The 16,146-nt window shown below is 42.8% G+C and overlaps 1 protein-coding gene across 1 annotated transcript in view; it reads left to right on the top strand.

Annotated features, from left to right (window-relative positions):
* LOC124606574 (neural-cadherin-like) overlaps positions 1 to 16,146 on the top strand; it is a 189,692-nt gene that overhangs the window by 158,789 nt on the left and 14,757 nt on the right. The window contains exons 7-8 of the mRNA XM_047138559.1: positions 6,773 to 6,945; positions 7,028 to 7,174. Coding sequence (XP_046994515.1) covers positions 6,773 to 6,945; positions 7,028 to 7,174 — 320 coding nt within the window. The remainder of the gene's footprint in view (positions 1 to 6,772; positions 6,946 to 7,027; positions 7,175 to 16,146) is intronic.

Genomic DNA, 16,146 nt, shown 5'->3' with positions numbered 1-16,146 from the left:
TTCGTTCATACGCTCCGGTTTCTCAACCATGGGGTCAATAAGAAGTAATACGAAATTTTCGTATAAAATTGAAATCGTCATATTCTTCCGTATAACTTGTGTAATGTCCCTATTCCTTCTCCTACCTTGTTCTAACAAACAATCTTGTCACCACTAATTCTGCAACTATTCCTGCCATTTCCAAAATTTATTCTCCGGTTAACTTCACTGACGCTGCCAGAATTACCAGTTTAGTTATCCAGCGTTTATTCTCCGGTTATGCGTTTTTACGTGCAAGTACAACGTATTTTCCGCGCTATTCCGAGAACAGAACTTTAGCGGCTTCTAACTGAGGACTGTACGACTGGCCCTTAGTAGTGTAGCGATTTGGCAACACATTTTCTGCCAAAATTCCATTTTCTTGGATTCACTGAGACGATTAATATGTAATCTTTCTTACCTGTTGTTCCTGTCGGTCGTTTATTTCCACTCTGGTGGTCTGAATATATGAATCTCGCTACCGGTAGTAATCATAACAACGCCGATCATTTGCGCACCTAATCAAACACATAAACAAACAGCGATTGGCACTCACCCTTTCGGGCTTGTTCAGCTCAGCTCATAGCCCCGCCCCTTTTGTCTGCGGGAAAGTTTATTTCCCTGGCAGAAACATCACGTAGGAATACACTATGCACTCACTCGAAAATCAACTTCAGAAACCAATTTACAACGTATTCCAAAATGTTCGAAACCAACAGGGATGCGTTTCAAAATCATAGGAATAATTGATGGACCAATGTGCGCTAGATGCCAGGCGCCTTGTGAAACAATGTTTTTTTTTTTGTTTTTTTCTCGAATAACATGAATCTGGTGGCCTCTGAAATTGCCACCCGGGGCAGATACCCCAGTTTGCTCTCCCCCCCCCCCCCCCCCTTCCACTAGATCCGGGCCTGGTTACGAGCATTCGCATCACTGACGTGTGTGGATTTGGAATTCCAGCTCACCATGCAGTTCCCAGCTCGTGGAGCTCTTTTCGTGTTGTTTTGGTGCTGACAGGGTTCACGAGTGCGAATTCAGTAATACTGTAACTTTTGCAGCTGCCATCCTCTTCAGTGACCGTCCGTTATGATCACTGAAAACACATCTTCATCTGCATTGTATCTTAGTGGATGACGTTTTTCCGCTTTCTCTGTATGTGGTACACGTCTTCTATACGGTGGCTCTTGAAATCCGAAGCACTTCGGCTACCTTGGTTACGGCAGCGTCAACAATTTTCCCACGCTTGAATTCAGTTAGCTCCGACATAATGCACACACAGCTACACAGAACATTGTTATGATAACGACATGGTTCTGGGCGCTTTAGTCCGGAACCGCGCTGCTCTTACGGTCGCAGGTTCGAATCCTCCCTCTGGCATGGATGTGTGTGATGTCCTTAGGTTGGTTAGGTTCTAGGGGACTGATGACCTCAGATGTTGAGTCCCATAGTGCTCAGAGCCATTTGAATCATTTTACACTACTGGCCATTAAAATTGGTACACCACGAACATGACGTGCTACAGACGCGAAATTTAACCGACAGGGAGGAGATGCTGTGATATGCAAATGATTAGCTTTTCAGAGCATTCACACAAGGTTGGCGCCGGTGGCGACACCTACAACGTGCTGGCATGGGGAAAGTTTCCAACCGATTTCTCATACACAAACAGCAGTTGACCGGCGTTGCCTGGTGAAACGTTGTTGTGATGCCTCTTGTAAGATTAGATTAGATTAGATTAATACTAGTTCCATGGATCATGAATACGATATTTCGTAATGATGTGGAACGAGTCGAATTTTCCAATACATGACATAATTAGGTTAATTTAACAACATACTTAAGTTAATATAACAACTTTATTTTTTGTGTTTTTTTGTTTTCTTTATTTTTTATTTTTTTATCTTTTTTTATTTTTTTTTAATATTTTAGTTTTTTTTCTTTTTTTTCTTAATTTATATCTAAAAATTCCTCTATGGAGTAGAAGGAGTTGTCATTCAGAAATTCTTTTAATTTCTTCTTAAATACTTGTTGGTTATCTGTCAGACTTTTGATACTATTTGGTAAGTGACCAAAGACTTTAGTGCCAGTATAATTCACCCCTTTCTGTGCCAAAGTTAGGTTTAATCTTGAATAGTGAAGATCGTCCTTTCTCCTAGTATTGTAGTTATGCACACTGCTATTACTTTTGAATTGGGTTTGGTTGTTCATAACAAATTTCATAAGAGAGTATATATACTGAGAAGCTACTGTGAATATCCCTAGATCCTTAAATAAATGTCTGCAGGATGATCTTGGGTGGACTCCAGCTATTATTCTGATTACACGCTTTTGTGCAATAAATACTTTATTCCTCAGTGATGAATTACCCCAAAATATTATGCCATATGAAAGCAATGAGTGAAAATAGGCGTAGTAAGCTAATTTACTAAGATGTTTATCACCAAAATTTGCAATGACCCCTATTGCATAAGTAGCTGAACTCAAACGTTTCAGCAGATCATCAATGTGTTTCTTCCAATTTAATCTCTCATCAATGGACATACCTAAAAATTTGGAATATTCTACCTTAGCTATATGCTTCTGATTAAGGTCTATATTTATTAATGGCGTCATACCATTCACTGTACGGAACTGTATGTACTGTGTCTTATCAAAATTCAGTGAGAGTCCGTTTACAAGGAACCACTTAGTAATTTTCTGAAAGACAGTATTGACAATTTCATCAGTTAATTCTTGTTTCTCAGGTGTGATTACTATACTTGTATCATCAGCGAAGAGAACTAACTTTGCCTCTTCATGAATATAGAATGGCAAGTCATTAATATATAATAAGAACAACAAAGGACCCAAGACTGACCCTTGTGGAACCCCATTCTTGATAGTTCCCCAGTTTGAGGAATGTGCTGATCTTTGCATGTTACGAGAACTACTTATTTCAACTTTCTGCACTCTTCCAGTTAGATATGAATTAAACCATTTGTGCACTGTCCCACTCATGCCACAATACTTGAGCTTGTCTAGCAGAATTTCATGATTTACACAATCAAAAGCCTTTGAGAGATCACAAAAAATCCCAATGGGTGGTGTTCGGTTATTCAGATCATTCAAAATTTGACTGGTGAAAGCATATATGGCATTTTCTGTTGAAAAACCTTTCTGGAAACCAAACTGACATTTTGTTAGTACTTCATTTTTACAGATATGTGAAGCTACTCTTGAATACATTACTTTCTCAAAAATTTTGGATAAAGCTGTTAGAAGGGAGATTGGACGGTAATTGTTGACATCAGATCTATCCCCCTTTTTATGCAAAGGTATAACAATAGCATATTTCAGTCTATCAGGGAAAATGCCCTGTTCCAGAGAGCTATTACACAGGTGGCTGAGAATCTTACTTATCTGTTGAGAACAAGCTTTTAGTATTTTGCTGGAAATGCCATCAATTCCATGTGAGTTTTTGCTTTTAAGCAAGTTTATTATTTTCCTAATTTCAGAGGGAGAAGTGGGTGAGATTTCAATTGTATCAAATTGCATAGGTATGGCCTCTTCCATTAACAGCCTAGCATCTTCTAATGAACACCTGGATCCTACTATATCCACAACATTTAGAAAATGATTATTAAAAATATTTTCAACTTCTGACTTTTTGTTTGTAAAGTTTTCATTCAATTTGATGGTAATACTGTCTTCCTCTGCTCTTGGTTGAACTGTTTCTCTTTTAATAATATTCCAAATTGTTTTAATTTTATTATCAGAGTTGCTGATTTCAGACATGATACACATACTCCTGGATTTTTTAATAACTTTTCTAAATATAACACAGTAGTTTTTATAATTTTTGATAGTTTCTGGGTCACTACTCTTTCTTGCTGTCAGATACATTTCCCTTTTCCGGTTACAAGATATTTTTATACCATTAGTAAGCCATGGTTTGTTACAAGGTTTCTTACGAGTATATTTAACTATTTTCTTGGGGAAGCTGTTTTCAAATGCATTTACAAAAATGTCATGAAATAAATTATATTTTAAATTGGCATCAGGTTCACGGTACACCTCATCCCAGTCTAACTGCTGTAGGCTTTCCCTGAAATTTGCAATTGTTAAATCGTTGACTGAACGTACTACTTTGGAGGACTGTTTAGTATTGCTGAATGGAGCTATGTCATATATTGTAACTAGTTGTGCACCATGATCAGAAAGACCATTCTCAACAGGCTGAGCATTTATCTGGTTAAACTTATCTTGGTCTATAAAGAAGTTATCTATCAGTGAGCTGCTATCCTTTACCACCCGAGTAGGAAAATCAATAACGGGTGTCAAATTGAAAGAACCGAGTAATACTTCAAGGTCATTTTTCCTATTACCCTCTTTCAGAGAATCTACATTGAAGTCCCCACAAATAATAATTTGCTTCCCCCTGTCTGACAGATAGCACAACAAGGAGTCCAAATTTTTCAGAAATAGATGAAAATTTCCTGATGGGGACCTATATACAGTTACAATTATAAATGTTCCTTTATTTAATTTAAGCTCACAGGCACATGCTTCTATATGTTTCTCTACACAAAACTTTTTTGTTTCTATACTTTTTGCACAATGATAATTTTTGACATATATGGCAACTCCTCCTTTCTCCATATTTTCTCTCATTACATGTGCAGAGAGCTTATAACCACTTACATTTACCTTATCCATATCAGTAACAATGTGATGCTCAGACAGGTATAGTATATCTATTTCATTCTCAGTTTCTAAATCTTCTAAACAAACCAGAAGTTCATCTACTTTATTCTTTAAACTCCCAATATTTTGATGAAATATACTTACATTATTTTTAATTATACTTTTATGAGAACCTTTCCTTATTCTAACATTTGCAGTACTCTCCTGTCTGAGTTTCTCATTGTGCTTAGGCCTAGTTCCTATACCAGTGGTCACATGGTGTTCCGAGAGGCAGATTATGTCAATTGGGTTGGGTGACTTTAATTCATCAATGCAATTACCTAGGACTGAGATACAACATGGTGGAGATAAAATTTCTGGTGATTGGTGAAAATTTATAATTGATAGCTGTGATTGGTGATCCAATGTGCTAGAATTGTGCTGTTTAATTTCTTTCCTAAACTGAAGATTTGTTTCAATCCTGACCTCTCGTAGAACTTGACATCTTTCTGTCTTACCTATCCTAAAAAAGGTGCTGCTCCAACACCTGTAACCACTGGTATTTTACCATTCATAGCAGTGCCTCCCCTCCTTAAATTTCCTGCTATTACCCCAGCCAGTTTCCCCTTCCCTTTCCTGTTGAGATGTAGGCCGTGCCTGGTATAGTCCCACCTACTGAGATAATCAACAGGAACCACACCAATATGAGCCCCCGCACCCGACCCAAGGAGGACAAATGCGTACCATCACGTTTCCGACTTTGATAAAGGTCGGATTGTAGCCTATAGTGATTGCGGTTTATCGTATGGCAATATTGCTGCTCGCGTTGGTCGAGATCCAATGACTATTACCAGAATATGGAATCGGTGGGTTCAGGAGGGTAATACAGAGCGCCGTGCTGGATCCCAACGGCCTCGTATCATTAGTAGTAGAGATGACAGGCATCTTATCCACATGGCTGTAACGGAACGTACAGCCACGTCTCGATCCCTGAGTCAACAGATGGGGACGTTTGCAAAACAACAACCATCTGCACGAACGGTTCGACTATGTTTGCAGCAGCATCGACTCTCAGCTCGGAGACCATGGCTGCAGTTACCCTTGACGTGCATCACAGACAGGAGCGCTTGCGATGGTGAACTCAACGACGAATCTGGGTGCACGAATGGCAAAACGGCATTTTTTCCGATGAATCCAGGTTCTGTTTACAGCATCATGATGGTCGCCTCCGTGTTTGGCGACATCGCGGTGAACGCACATTGGAAGCGTGTATTCCTCATCGCCATACTGGCGTATCACCCCGCGTGATGGTATGGGGTGCTATTGGTTACACGTCTCGGTCACCTCTTGTTCGCATAGACGGCACTTTGAACTGTGGACGTTACATTTCAGATGTGTTACGACCCGTGGCTCTACCCTTCATTCGATCCCTGCGAAACTCTACATTTCAGCAGGATAATGCACGACCGCATGTTGCAGGTCCTGTGCGGGCCTTTCTGGGTGCAGAAAATGTTCGATTGCTGCCCTGGCCAGCACATTCTCCACATCTCTCATCAACTGAAAATGTCTGGTCAATGGTGGCCGAGCAACTGGCTCCTCACAATACGACAGTCACTACTGTTGATGAACTGTGGTATCGTGTTGAAGCTGCATGGGCAGCTGTACCTGTACACGCCATCCAAGCTCTGTTTGACTCAATGCCCAGGCGTATCAAGGCTTTTATTACGGCCAGAGGTGGTTGTTGTGGGTACTGATTTCTCAGGATCTATGCATCCAAATTGGGTGAAAATGTAATCACATGTCAGTTCTAGTATAATATATTTGTCCAATGAATACCCGTTTATCATCTGCATTTCTTCTTGGTGTAGCAATTTTAATGGCCAGTAGTGTATTTTAACGATAGACACTTGCAGTTTATTGAGGACATTGCACAGGTGCCGTTCGTGGTCAGATACACCAGCGCGACCTGCAGGGGTTCGCTAGCATCTGCATTTATGTTCAAGCATACATTTCCTGCACTGTTTCCATATTTTTGTCCGACCCCTGTACAGTTGACAGGAATAGACGAGGAACAATTTATCCTTATGAACAGGAACCACCACTGTGTCCATTGCCGTGAAGGATGTCAATGACACACCGCCCGAGTTTACAAAGGACGAGTGGGTTGTCGAGGTGGACGAGACGGACGCAGAGAGCCTGCCGCAGAAGCCCATCCTGACCGTCACTGCGCGAGACAAGGACGAGGACGGCGCCTTCCAGTACGCGGTGAGCTGCCACCGGTCTTTGAGTTGCGTGTCGCTTGGCTTGCATTGCGTATAACATAACAAGTGAACAACCGTTTTTCCAGGTGGTCGACGACAGTGGCTACGGAGCGGATAGGTTCGCACTTGTGACGAACAGTGACGGAACCGGGTCTCTAAAAATCATCAAACCTCTAGATTATGAAGATGTCTACAGGAACGTCCTCAGATTCAAAATCCAGGTCACTGACAAGGTAAGTTACTAACACCTCCCGATACGTAAAAGCAAATAGTCTCTGTCTCCAAAACGTACTGACAAGGGAACCTCCCCATCGCACCCCCCTCAGATTTAGTTATAAGTTGGCACAGTGGATAGGCCTCGAGACGGCCGGTGTGGCCGAGCGGTTCTAGGCGCTACAGTCTGGAACCGCGCGACCGCTACGGTCGCAGGTTCGAATCCTGCCTCGGGCATGGATGTGTGTGATGTCCTTAGTTTAGTTAGGTTTAAGCAGTTCTAAGTTCTAGGGGACTGATGACCTCAGAAGTTAAGTCCCATAGTGCTCAGAGCCAATTGAACCATTTTGATAGGCCTTGAAAAACTGAACACAGATCAATCGTGAAAACAGGAAGAAGTTGTGTGGAACTATGAAACAAATAAGCAAAATATAGAAACTGAGTAGTCCATGCGCAAGATAGGCAACATCAAGGATAGCGTCAGCTCAGGAACGCCGTGGTCCCGTGGTTAGCGAGAGTAGCTGCGCAACGAGAGGTCCTTGGTTCAAATCTTCCCTCGAGTGAGAAGTTTACTTTCGCAATTTCGGAAAGTTATGGTCTGTCTGTTCGTTCATTGACGTCTCTGTTCACTGTAATAAGTTTAGTGTCTGTGTTTTGCGCCCGCTCCGCAAAACCGTGCGATTAGTAGACGAAAGGACGTGCCTCTCGAATGGGAACCGAAAACATTTGATCGCAAGGTCATAGGTCAACCGATTCCTCCACAGGAAATCACGTCTGATGTATTCTATACGACACTGGTGACGGCATGTGCGTCACATGACAGGAATATGTTGTCGACCCACCTAACTTGTACACTTGGTGAATGGGTAAAAAGATTCTTCTACCTTGCCCGATTTAGGTTTTCTTGTGGATGTGATAATCACTCCCAAAAAAGTGATGAAAACATAAGAGTTTGTCACATAAACTGCAACACATGAATGCCACAGTTTCACAGTCACACAGTTTTCCCTGTGCTCTGTCAAAACATATGTTTTTAACGTTTTCAAATTTTTCCGTGTGTAGACCGTCAAATCCTGCATATGTCCAAGCAAATCTGAACATGTCCTGGAATTTTGGAGAGCGAAGTTGATTATATAAAAAATTAAACTTTTCACTCGAGATAAGATTTGAACCAAGGACATCTCGTTCCGCAGCTGCTCCTTGATGTTGCCTATCTTGCGCATGGACTACTCAGTTTGTATATTTTGCTTATTTTTTTCATAGTTCCACACAACTTCTTCCTGTTTTCTCGATTGATCTGTGTTCAGTTTTTCAAGGCCTATCCACTGTGCCAACTTATAACTAAATCTGAGGGGGGTGCGATGGGGAGGTTCCCTTGTGAGAGTACATTCGTTGTTGCACACGCAACAGTCTTTAGAGATTGTATCGCGTCTTTAATGCCAGAAAATGAAGAGTGTAATAAAGGGTGTCCCAAAAAGAATGACACGATTTTAAATAGAATTATTTATTAGGAAGAAGAGCTTAACACCAACAGATTGCTTACTAAATTACTCGGAAAAGACAGAAGTTTATAAAAATCCATCATAAATGTTCAATATGTCCTCCATTGGCTGCACGGATGACATTTAACCGAGAGCCGAATTCATCTCAAACTGATCGTAAGGTGTCTTGTCACTGAAGCTACAGCAGCTGATATTCTGATTTTTAGTTCATCAATATTACGAGGTAAGGGAGGGATGTAAACACATTGTTTAACAAATCCCCACAGGAAGAAATCACATTGTGTTAAGTCAGGGGACCTGGGACGCCAAGAGTGTAAAGCCTGGCCTCGCGGTCCTGTACGCCCTATCCAACGTTGAGGCACGTTGGCATTGAGGAAACTGCGCACGTTGTTGTGCCAGTGCGGTGGTGCTCCATCTTGCTGATAGATGAAATTGTCAGATTCAAGCTGTAGGAATAACCAGTTACATAGCAATGCAAGATATGATTGTTTTCTTCCTCAAAAAAGTAGGGTCCATTAACCTTGCTTTGTGAAACAGCACAAAAAGCATTCACTCTTGCTGAATCACGTTCGTGTTCAATTGTTTGATGAGGATTTTGGAGCCCCCATATACGCACGTTATGATGGTGAACCTTACCGCTAATATGGAAAGTAGCCTCATCGCTGAATATCAACCGTGACATAAAAGTTTCATCTTCCATGTCCTCTAGAATAGCACTGCTAAAGTCCACTCGCTTCATTTGTCAGTATCTCGAAGGGCTTGTACAAGTTGTAATTGGTATGGTTTGAGGGCTAAACGACGCCGTAACACACGCCACAATGTCATGCGTGGTAACGCAAGTTCTCGGCTGGCATGACACGTAGACTTGTGGGGGCTACGCTCAAATGCTCGTCGTATTTGTTCCACTGTTTGTTCAGGAATGCATAGCCGGCCAGGACTATTGCCTTTACAGAGGCACCCTGTTTCTTCAAACTGTTTATACCACCGTCAAATGTTCTTTGGTGATGGTGGTTTAGCACGAAATCCAATATGAAACGCCCGCTGAACTGCGATCACTGATTGAGTACGACTAAATTCAGTAACACAACACGTCCTCTGTTGCGTGGACGCCATACTGTGCGAGACTGGCTGCACGCTCCAGATCAGCGCTCCTAGCGACATCTAGAGGATTTTTTCTGAAACTCTAGATCATGCCGATTTCGTCTAGCGCTGTTCAGTTACCTAGTTTGTCTCAATATTATTACAAGTTAATATCGGGTCATTCTTTCTGGGACACCCTGTACTTTTCGCTTATACTGACACATTTCTTTAAAGCTATATGAATGATAAAAGTTCAGAATTCTTCACTTTGAATCAGAATGATTCTGTCCGCCCCAGTAATGAAGACACTGCAAGTGACGTCAGAAACGCACTTGTCACACTGCCCGTGGTTCATCACAGAATTTGCGAAAAGTGTCTAACAATATACTTCTAAAAATTATATCAGTATAGCAGACTCCGGTGCATGTTAGTAACCACACACAGTAATGTTCTTACTGAAAGTGGTGAGTAACAATTTGAATAGCAAATATGCTACTCACAGAGTCTAATGGCCTATGTGCAACTTTCTTATAGTTTTCACATATAAAAACAGTAGCGCGTTAATGTAAATAAATAAAAACTGCAACATACAAAAATGAAATAACAAATGAAAGAGCAACTCCAACAGCTTTCCTTACAAGAGTTTAATGTGAGCGTCATTCGTCACTCATCGAGTCGACAGGCGAGATCTTCTTAAACACTGATCAGGGTGCCTGGAGTAGTTTTAGCGACAATGATGTTTCTAATGTCGGGTAGATCAGCTACTAACGGAGGCACATACGCATGATCCTTTATGAACTCTTAAAGGTAAACATGGAATGGCGTCAGATCGTGTGTGAACGTGGAAGTCATGCAAAACAAGCTCTTTCATCCGTCTCTTTGCGACCAGGCCAGCGGTCGGGTACAACGACATTTAACCAATAGCGTACTGAGTTATTCCAGTGTGGCGGCTCATCGTCTTGCTGGCAAACAAAGTTTGCGGTTCAGCTTCTTACAACTGAGGAAGAGTCATAGTTCTACCGCATCAAGGTAAGAAACACCAGTTACAGTTTCTTCGCCGAAAAATAAAGGACCATAAACGTTCCTCCCGGATAAGGCACAAAAAACTTTCGATTTAAAGGAGTCTTGTTGCAGCTGTACCATCTCGTGGGGACTGCTGACCCCCAGGATGCATACATTAGGTGGGTTCACATTTGCAGTTAAATGAAATGTCGCCGGCCGGAGTGGCCGTGCGGTTCTAGGCACTACAGTTTGGAGCCGAGCGACCGCTACGGTCGCAGGTTCGAATCCTGCCTCGGGCATGGATGTGTGTGATGTCCTTAGGTTAGTTAGGTTTAATTAGTTCTAAGTTCAAGGCGACTGATGACCTCAGAAGTTAAGTCGCATAGTGCTCAGAGCCATTTGAACCATTTACATGAAATGTCGATTCATCACTGAAGACGACATGATCTTCAGTGTCAAGCATTAACGTATTGTTTGTGAAAGTCGTAAATAATTGTAGTCAGGAGGCTTTAGGGCCTGTAAGTACTGCAAGCGATAAGGACGCAGTTGTAAGCGTCTCCTTAAAAGCCTCCACAAAGACATCACTGTAACTGCTAATTCACGATTAGCCTACCGCCTGAAAGACTTTCACTTGTTCAAAACCTTCTTCAATCACCCTTGCTCGTTCCGTATTCTTCCCTTTGCGCACTGCTATACAAACAAAATTGTTTGAGTTGCTCTTTCATTTCATGTGTTATTTATAATTGTAAGTTGAATGTAATAAATGCTAAGAAGCCTTAAAACCCATATATTCATTTTGAAACACCCTGTATATGGCCAGAATGAGATTTTCACTCTGCAGCGGCGTGTGCGCTGATATGAAACTTCGTGGCAGATTAAAACTGTGTGCCGGACCGAGACTCGAACTCAGGATCTTTGCCTTTCGCGGGCAAGTGCTCTTCCAGGAGTGCTAGTTTTGCAAGGTTCACAGAAGAGCTTCTGTGAAGTTTGGAAAGTTGGAGACGAGGTACTGGCAGAACTGAAGCTGTGAGGACGGGGTGTGAGTCGTGCTTGGGTAGCTCAGATGGTAGAGCACTTGCCCGCGAAAGGCAAAGGTTCAGAGTTCGAGTCTTGGTCCAGCACACACTTTTAATCTGCCACGAAGTTTCACCCTGTATATGAACAAACGCAATCAAGTGGTGTTCTTCATATACTCCGCTGTTGCACAATGTTTCGCCATTGAGAGTAGATATTTTTTTCCAGTCTTCCATGTTGTCTGATGCGGCTCGCCAGGTCATCCTCTTCATCTCAAAATGGCACTGAACCAAATTGTGATCGATTATTTGTTGGATGTGTTGCAATCTTTATCTTCTCCTAAAGGTTTTGTACTGTTGCGCTCCTAGTAGTACTATGAATGTTACTCCTGAATGTCTTGTTCAAAACCTTCCATTAGAAGGAAGGAATTCAGGGTTTTCCGTCGACAAAGTGCTGATAAGAAGAAAAGGGAAGAAATTAGAACACCCTCTTTTCAAAATAAACATCCCCTCACTGCTCTTAGTGTTTTAGGAATATCAAGCTAAACATGAATCTGAATGCCCAGACGGGGATTTGAATCAAATGTCTATGAATACGAGTGTAGTACATTAACGCCCGAGACACTTCGCTCCGCCCTTCTGTTGGCTGGCTAATTTTGTAAGCATTTTTTTATATCATTCTGTACACTCATCTAATCGATGAATACGTGAGACTCGCTTCGTGTGTACAACCTATAGAAAATGCACTAGCTCACCAAAAGTAGCCGAACACCCTTCGTACTGCGGAATCAACCAATACATGCGACGAGAGGCAGACCCGCTAGTACACTCCTGGAAATGGAAAAAAGAACACATTGACACCGGTGGGTCAGACCCACCATACTTGCTCCGGACACTGCGAGAGGGCTGTACAAGCAATGATCACACGCACGGCACAGCGGACACACCAGGAACCGCGGTGTTGGCCGTCGAATGGCGCTAGCTGCGCAGCATTTGTGCACCGCTGCCGTCAGTGTCAGCCAGTTTGCCGTGGCATACGGAGCTCCATCGCAGTCTTTAACACTGGTAGCATGCCGCGACAGCGTGGACGTGAACCGTATGTGCAGTTGACGGACTTTGAGCGAGGGCGTATAGTGGGCATGCGGGAGGCCGGGTGGACGTACCGCCGAATTGCTCAACACGTGGGGCGTGAGGTCTCCACAGTGCATCGATGTTGTCGCCAGTGGTCGGCGGAAGGTGCACGTGCCCGTCGACCTGGGACCGGACCGCAGCGACGCACGGATGCACGCCAAGACCGTAGGATCCTACGCAGTGCCGTAGGGGACCGCACCGCCACTTCCCAGCAAATTAGGGACACTGTTGCTCCTGGGGTATCGGCGAGGACCATTCGCAACCGTCTCCATGAAGCTGGGCTACGGTCCTGCACACCGTTAGGCCGTCTTCCGCTCACGCCCCAACATCGTGCAGCCCGCCTCCAGTGGTGTCACGACAGGCGTGAATGGAGGGACGAATGGAGACGTGTCGTCTTCAGCGATGAGAGTCGCTTCTGCCTTGGTGCCAATGATGGTCGTATGCGTGTTTGGCGCCGTGCAGGTGAGCGCCACAATCAGGACTGCATACGACCGAGGCACACAGGGCCAACACCCGGCATCATGGTGTGGGGAGCGATCTCCTACACTGGCCGTACACCACTGGTGATCGTCGAGGGAACACTGAATAGTGCACGGTACATCCAAACCGTCATCGAACCCATCGTTCTACCATTCCTAGACCCGCAAGGGAACTTGCTGTTCCAACACGACAATGCACGTCCGCATGTATCCCGTGCCACCCAACGTGCTCTAGAAGGTGTAAGTCAACTACCCTGGCCAGCAAGATCCCCGGATCTGTCCCCCATTGAGCATGTTTGGGACTGGATGAAGCGTCGTCTCACGCGGTCTGCACGTCCAGCACGAACGCTGGTCCAACTGAGGCGCCAGGTGGAAATGGCATGGCAAGCCGTTCCACAGGACTACATCCAGCATCTCTACGATCGTCTCCATGGGAGAATAGCAGCCTGCATTGCTGCGAAAGGTGGATATACACTGTACTAGTGCCGACATTGTGCATGCTCTGTTGCCTGTGTCTATGTGCCTGTGGATCTGTCAGTGTGATCATGTGATTTATCTGACCCCAGGAATGTGTCAATAAAGTTTCCCCTTCCTGGGACAATGAATTCACGGTGTTCTTATTTCAATTTCCAGGAGTGTATAAAAGGATGCGAGGAGCATTGTCTAGTCAGTAGAGAAAAAGAAACAGTAGAATGAGTCGACCAGCAGAGCACAGTGCCATTGAAGGTCGCCTAGTCAGTCGCTGGCTGTCACTTAGCAACATATCCACCAGGGATATTTTAACCCTACTTAAACTGCCCACGTAGACTGTTGATGATGTGATTGTGAAGTGGAAATGTGAAGGAACAACCACAGCTAAACCAAGACCAGACAGACTTCAGGTACCGTCGAGCACTGCAAAGGGTGGTTGTGACAAATCGCATGAAATCTGCAGAAGGGATCACCCGTGGGTCCCAAAGTACAGCAGTGCAGCTGGCACAATGGCTGTGGGTAGGGCATTAAAAAAAGAATGGGTATAATGATCGAGCAGCTTCTCACAAGCGACACATTTCTGAAGTCAATGCTAAGCGAAGCTTGAGATGGATTAAAGAGCGTCACTTGCCATCATGTGTAATGCCAACAGCGAAGCACAGATCAGTTTGTGTTACTGTACGGAAGTGTTTGTCGTAGTCAGGACGTTGTCCTCTTATTGCGCTTAAGGGGGAACGTTGATGAAATTGACCAAAAATGTCAATTTTCGATTCACTTTTTATTTGTTAGTACAACTCGTGGACAATAATGTCCCAAAGTTTCAATGTTCAAATCGCATCCGAAGTGACTGAAAAATAATTTAAAGTGTGACGTGACCTCCCTGCAACACCTATGTTTTGAAGCAGCACTTCCATACCAGCTCAGTGAACAACTTTCAACCAAACGTGTGCGGGATACATATAGAAGGCTGTGATACATATTCTCTGGTTTTATAGACCATCTTTGACTCTGTTCCGTATCTTAACAAACAATAACAAACTAGCTGCATCGTTTATGACGAAGCAATTCTTTTTCTGCCTTGTGATACTGACGGAGATTTATACAAGTGTTAGATTCTTTCTTCATTCAGTTGCGCCACGATCACAAAGAGTGTATAAAAAACTGGATAAACGTCGGGAGGATGAAGGTATTAGAAAGAATGGGCTTCAAGATAGGAAATTTTACTCAAGACATACTGAGAAAAACAGATTTACAACACTTCTCTGCAGCTGAAAAGTCAGTTGAAGACCTGGTAGACAGACAACAAGAAACCAGAAAAGAAGCCTTGAAGGGAAAGACGACCTAGAGTACAAATGTGGTGCCTTCTGAAGAAGTGACATAAGGAAAAAAGTTAGGTTGAACTTTAAATTGCGTTTCCTGAAAATTTTGTTTTTTAAAGTTTATGTACCTTTTCCTCAGATTCTATGAATGCTAGAATTATGAAATTTTGTACACATATTTCTGTAAACCTAACAAACGTTGTCTCAAGAGAAAATTTTGAAATTCTGATTGCAAGCTGAGATACGGGTCAAAGTGCTTGGAATTTTGTATGAATTTAAAATTGTACTTGTGGAATTATAATTAAAAAATTATGAAAATTCTCCTATTTGACCTATTCCAAAAACCTCATGAGGGAAGCTTACAAATATAAAGAGATGAAACAGAGAAAATGGTTCAAATGGCTCTGAGCACTATGGTACTTAACATCTGAGGTCATCAGTCCATTAGAACTTATAACTACTTAAACCTAACTAACTTAAGGACATCACACACATCCATGCCAGAGGCAGGATTCGAACCTGCGACCGCAGCGGTCGCACGGTTCCAGACTGAAGCGCCAAGAACCGCTCGGCCACACTGGGCGACGATGAAAAAGAGAAAGTTTCGTAGAAATCTCTTGAATACTTTCTGAGAAAAAGGAACATACATTTTTTAAAATAAAACTTCAAATCTCATTAAAAAAAAGTTGAATATACACAATCATAGGATTTTATATGTAAATGTGTTACTTTCATGCAAAGTGTGGTACAAAATTTCGTTGCCATATCTCAAAAACTGTGATTTGGTGCATTTTTGAAATAGTGTGTGTTTTTCATCAACGTCCCCCCTTAACAAAGAGCTAAATACAGAAAGATATGAACACATTTTACAGCATTACAGAATTATGTACTGCAAAACGTAGCGGAACAGTTCGAAGGCAATGACTATATCAGTGTGTCAATGCACACTCTCGTAAAGCAGCATTTGTGAGCAATGGTTCGTGGACGACATCATT

The sequence above is a fragment of the Schistocerca americana genome, chromosome 3 (genome assembly GCF_021461395.2).
Source record: "Schistocerca americana isolate TAMUIC-IGC-003095 chromosome 3, iqSchAmer2.1, whole genome shotgun sequence".
Classification (NCBI taxonomy): Eukaryota; Metazoa; Arthropoda; class Insecta; order Orthoptera; family Acrididae; genus Schistocerca; species Schistocerca americana.
The sequence above is the reverse complement of the archived record's forward strand: the minus strand, read 5'-3'. Positions and strand labels throughout refer to the sequence as shown.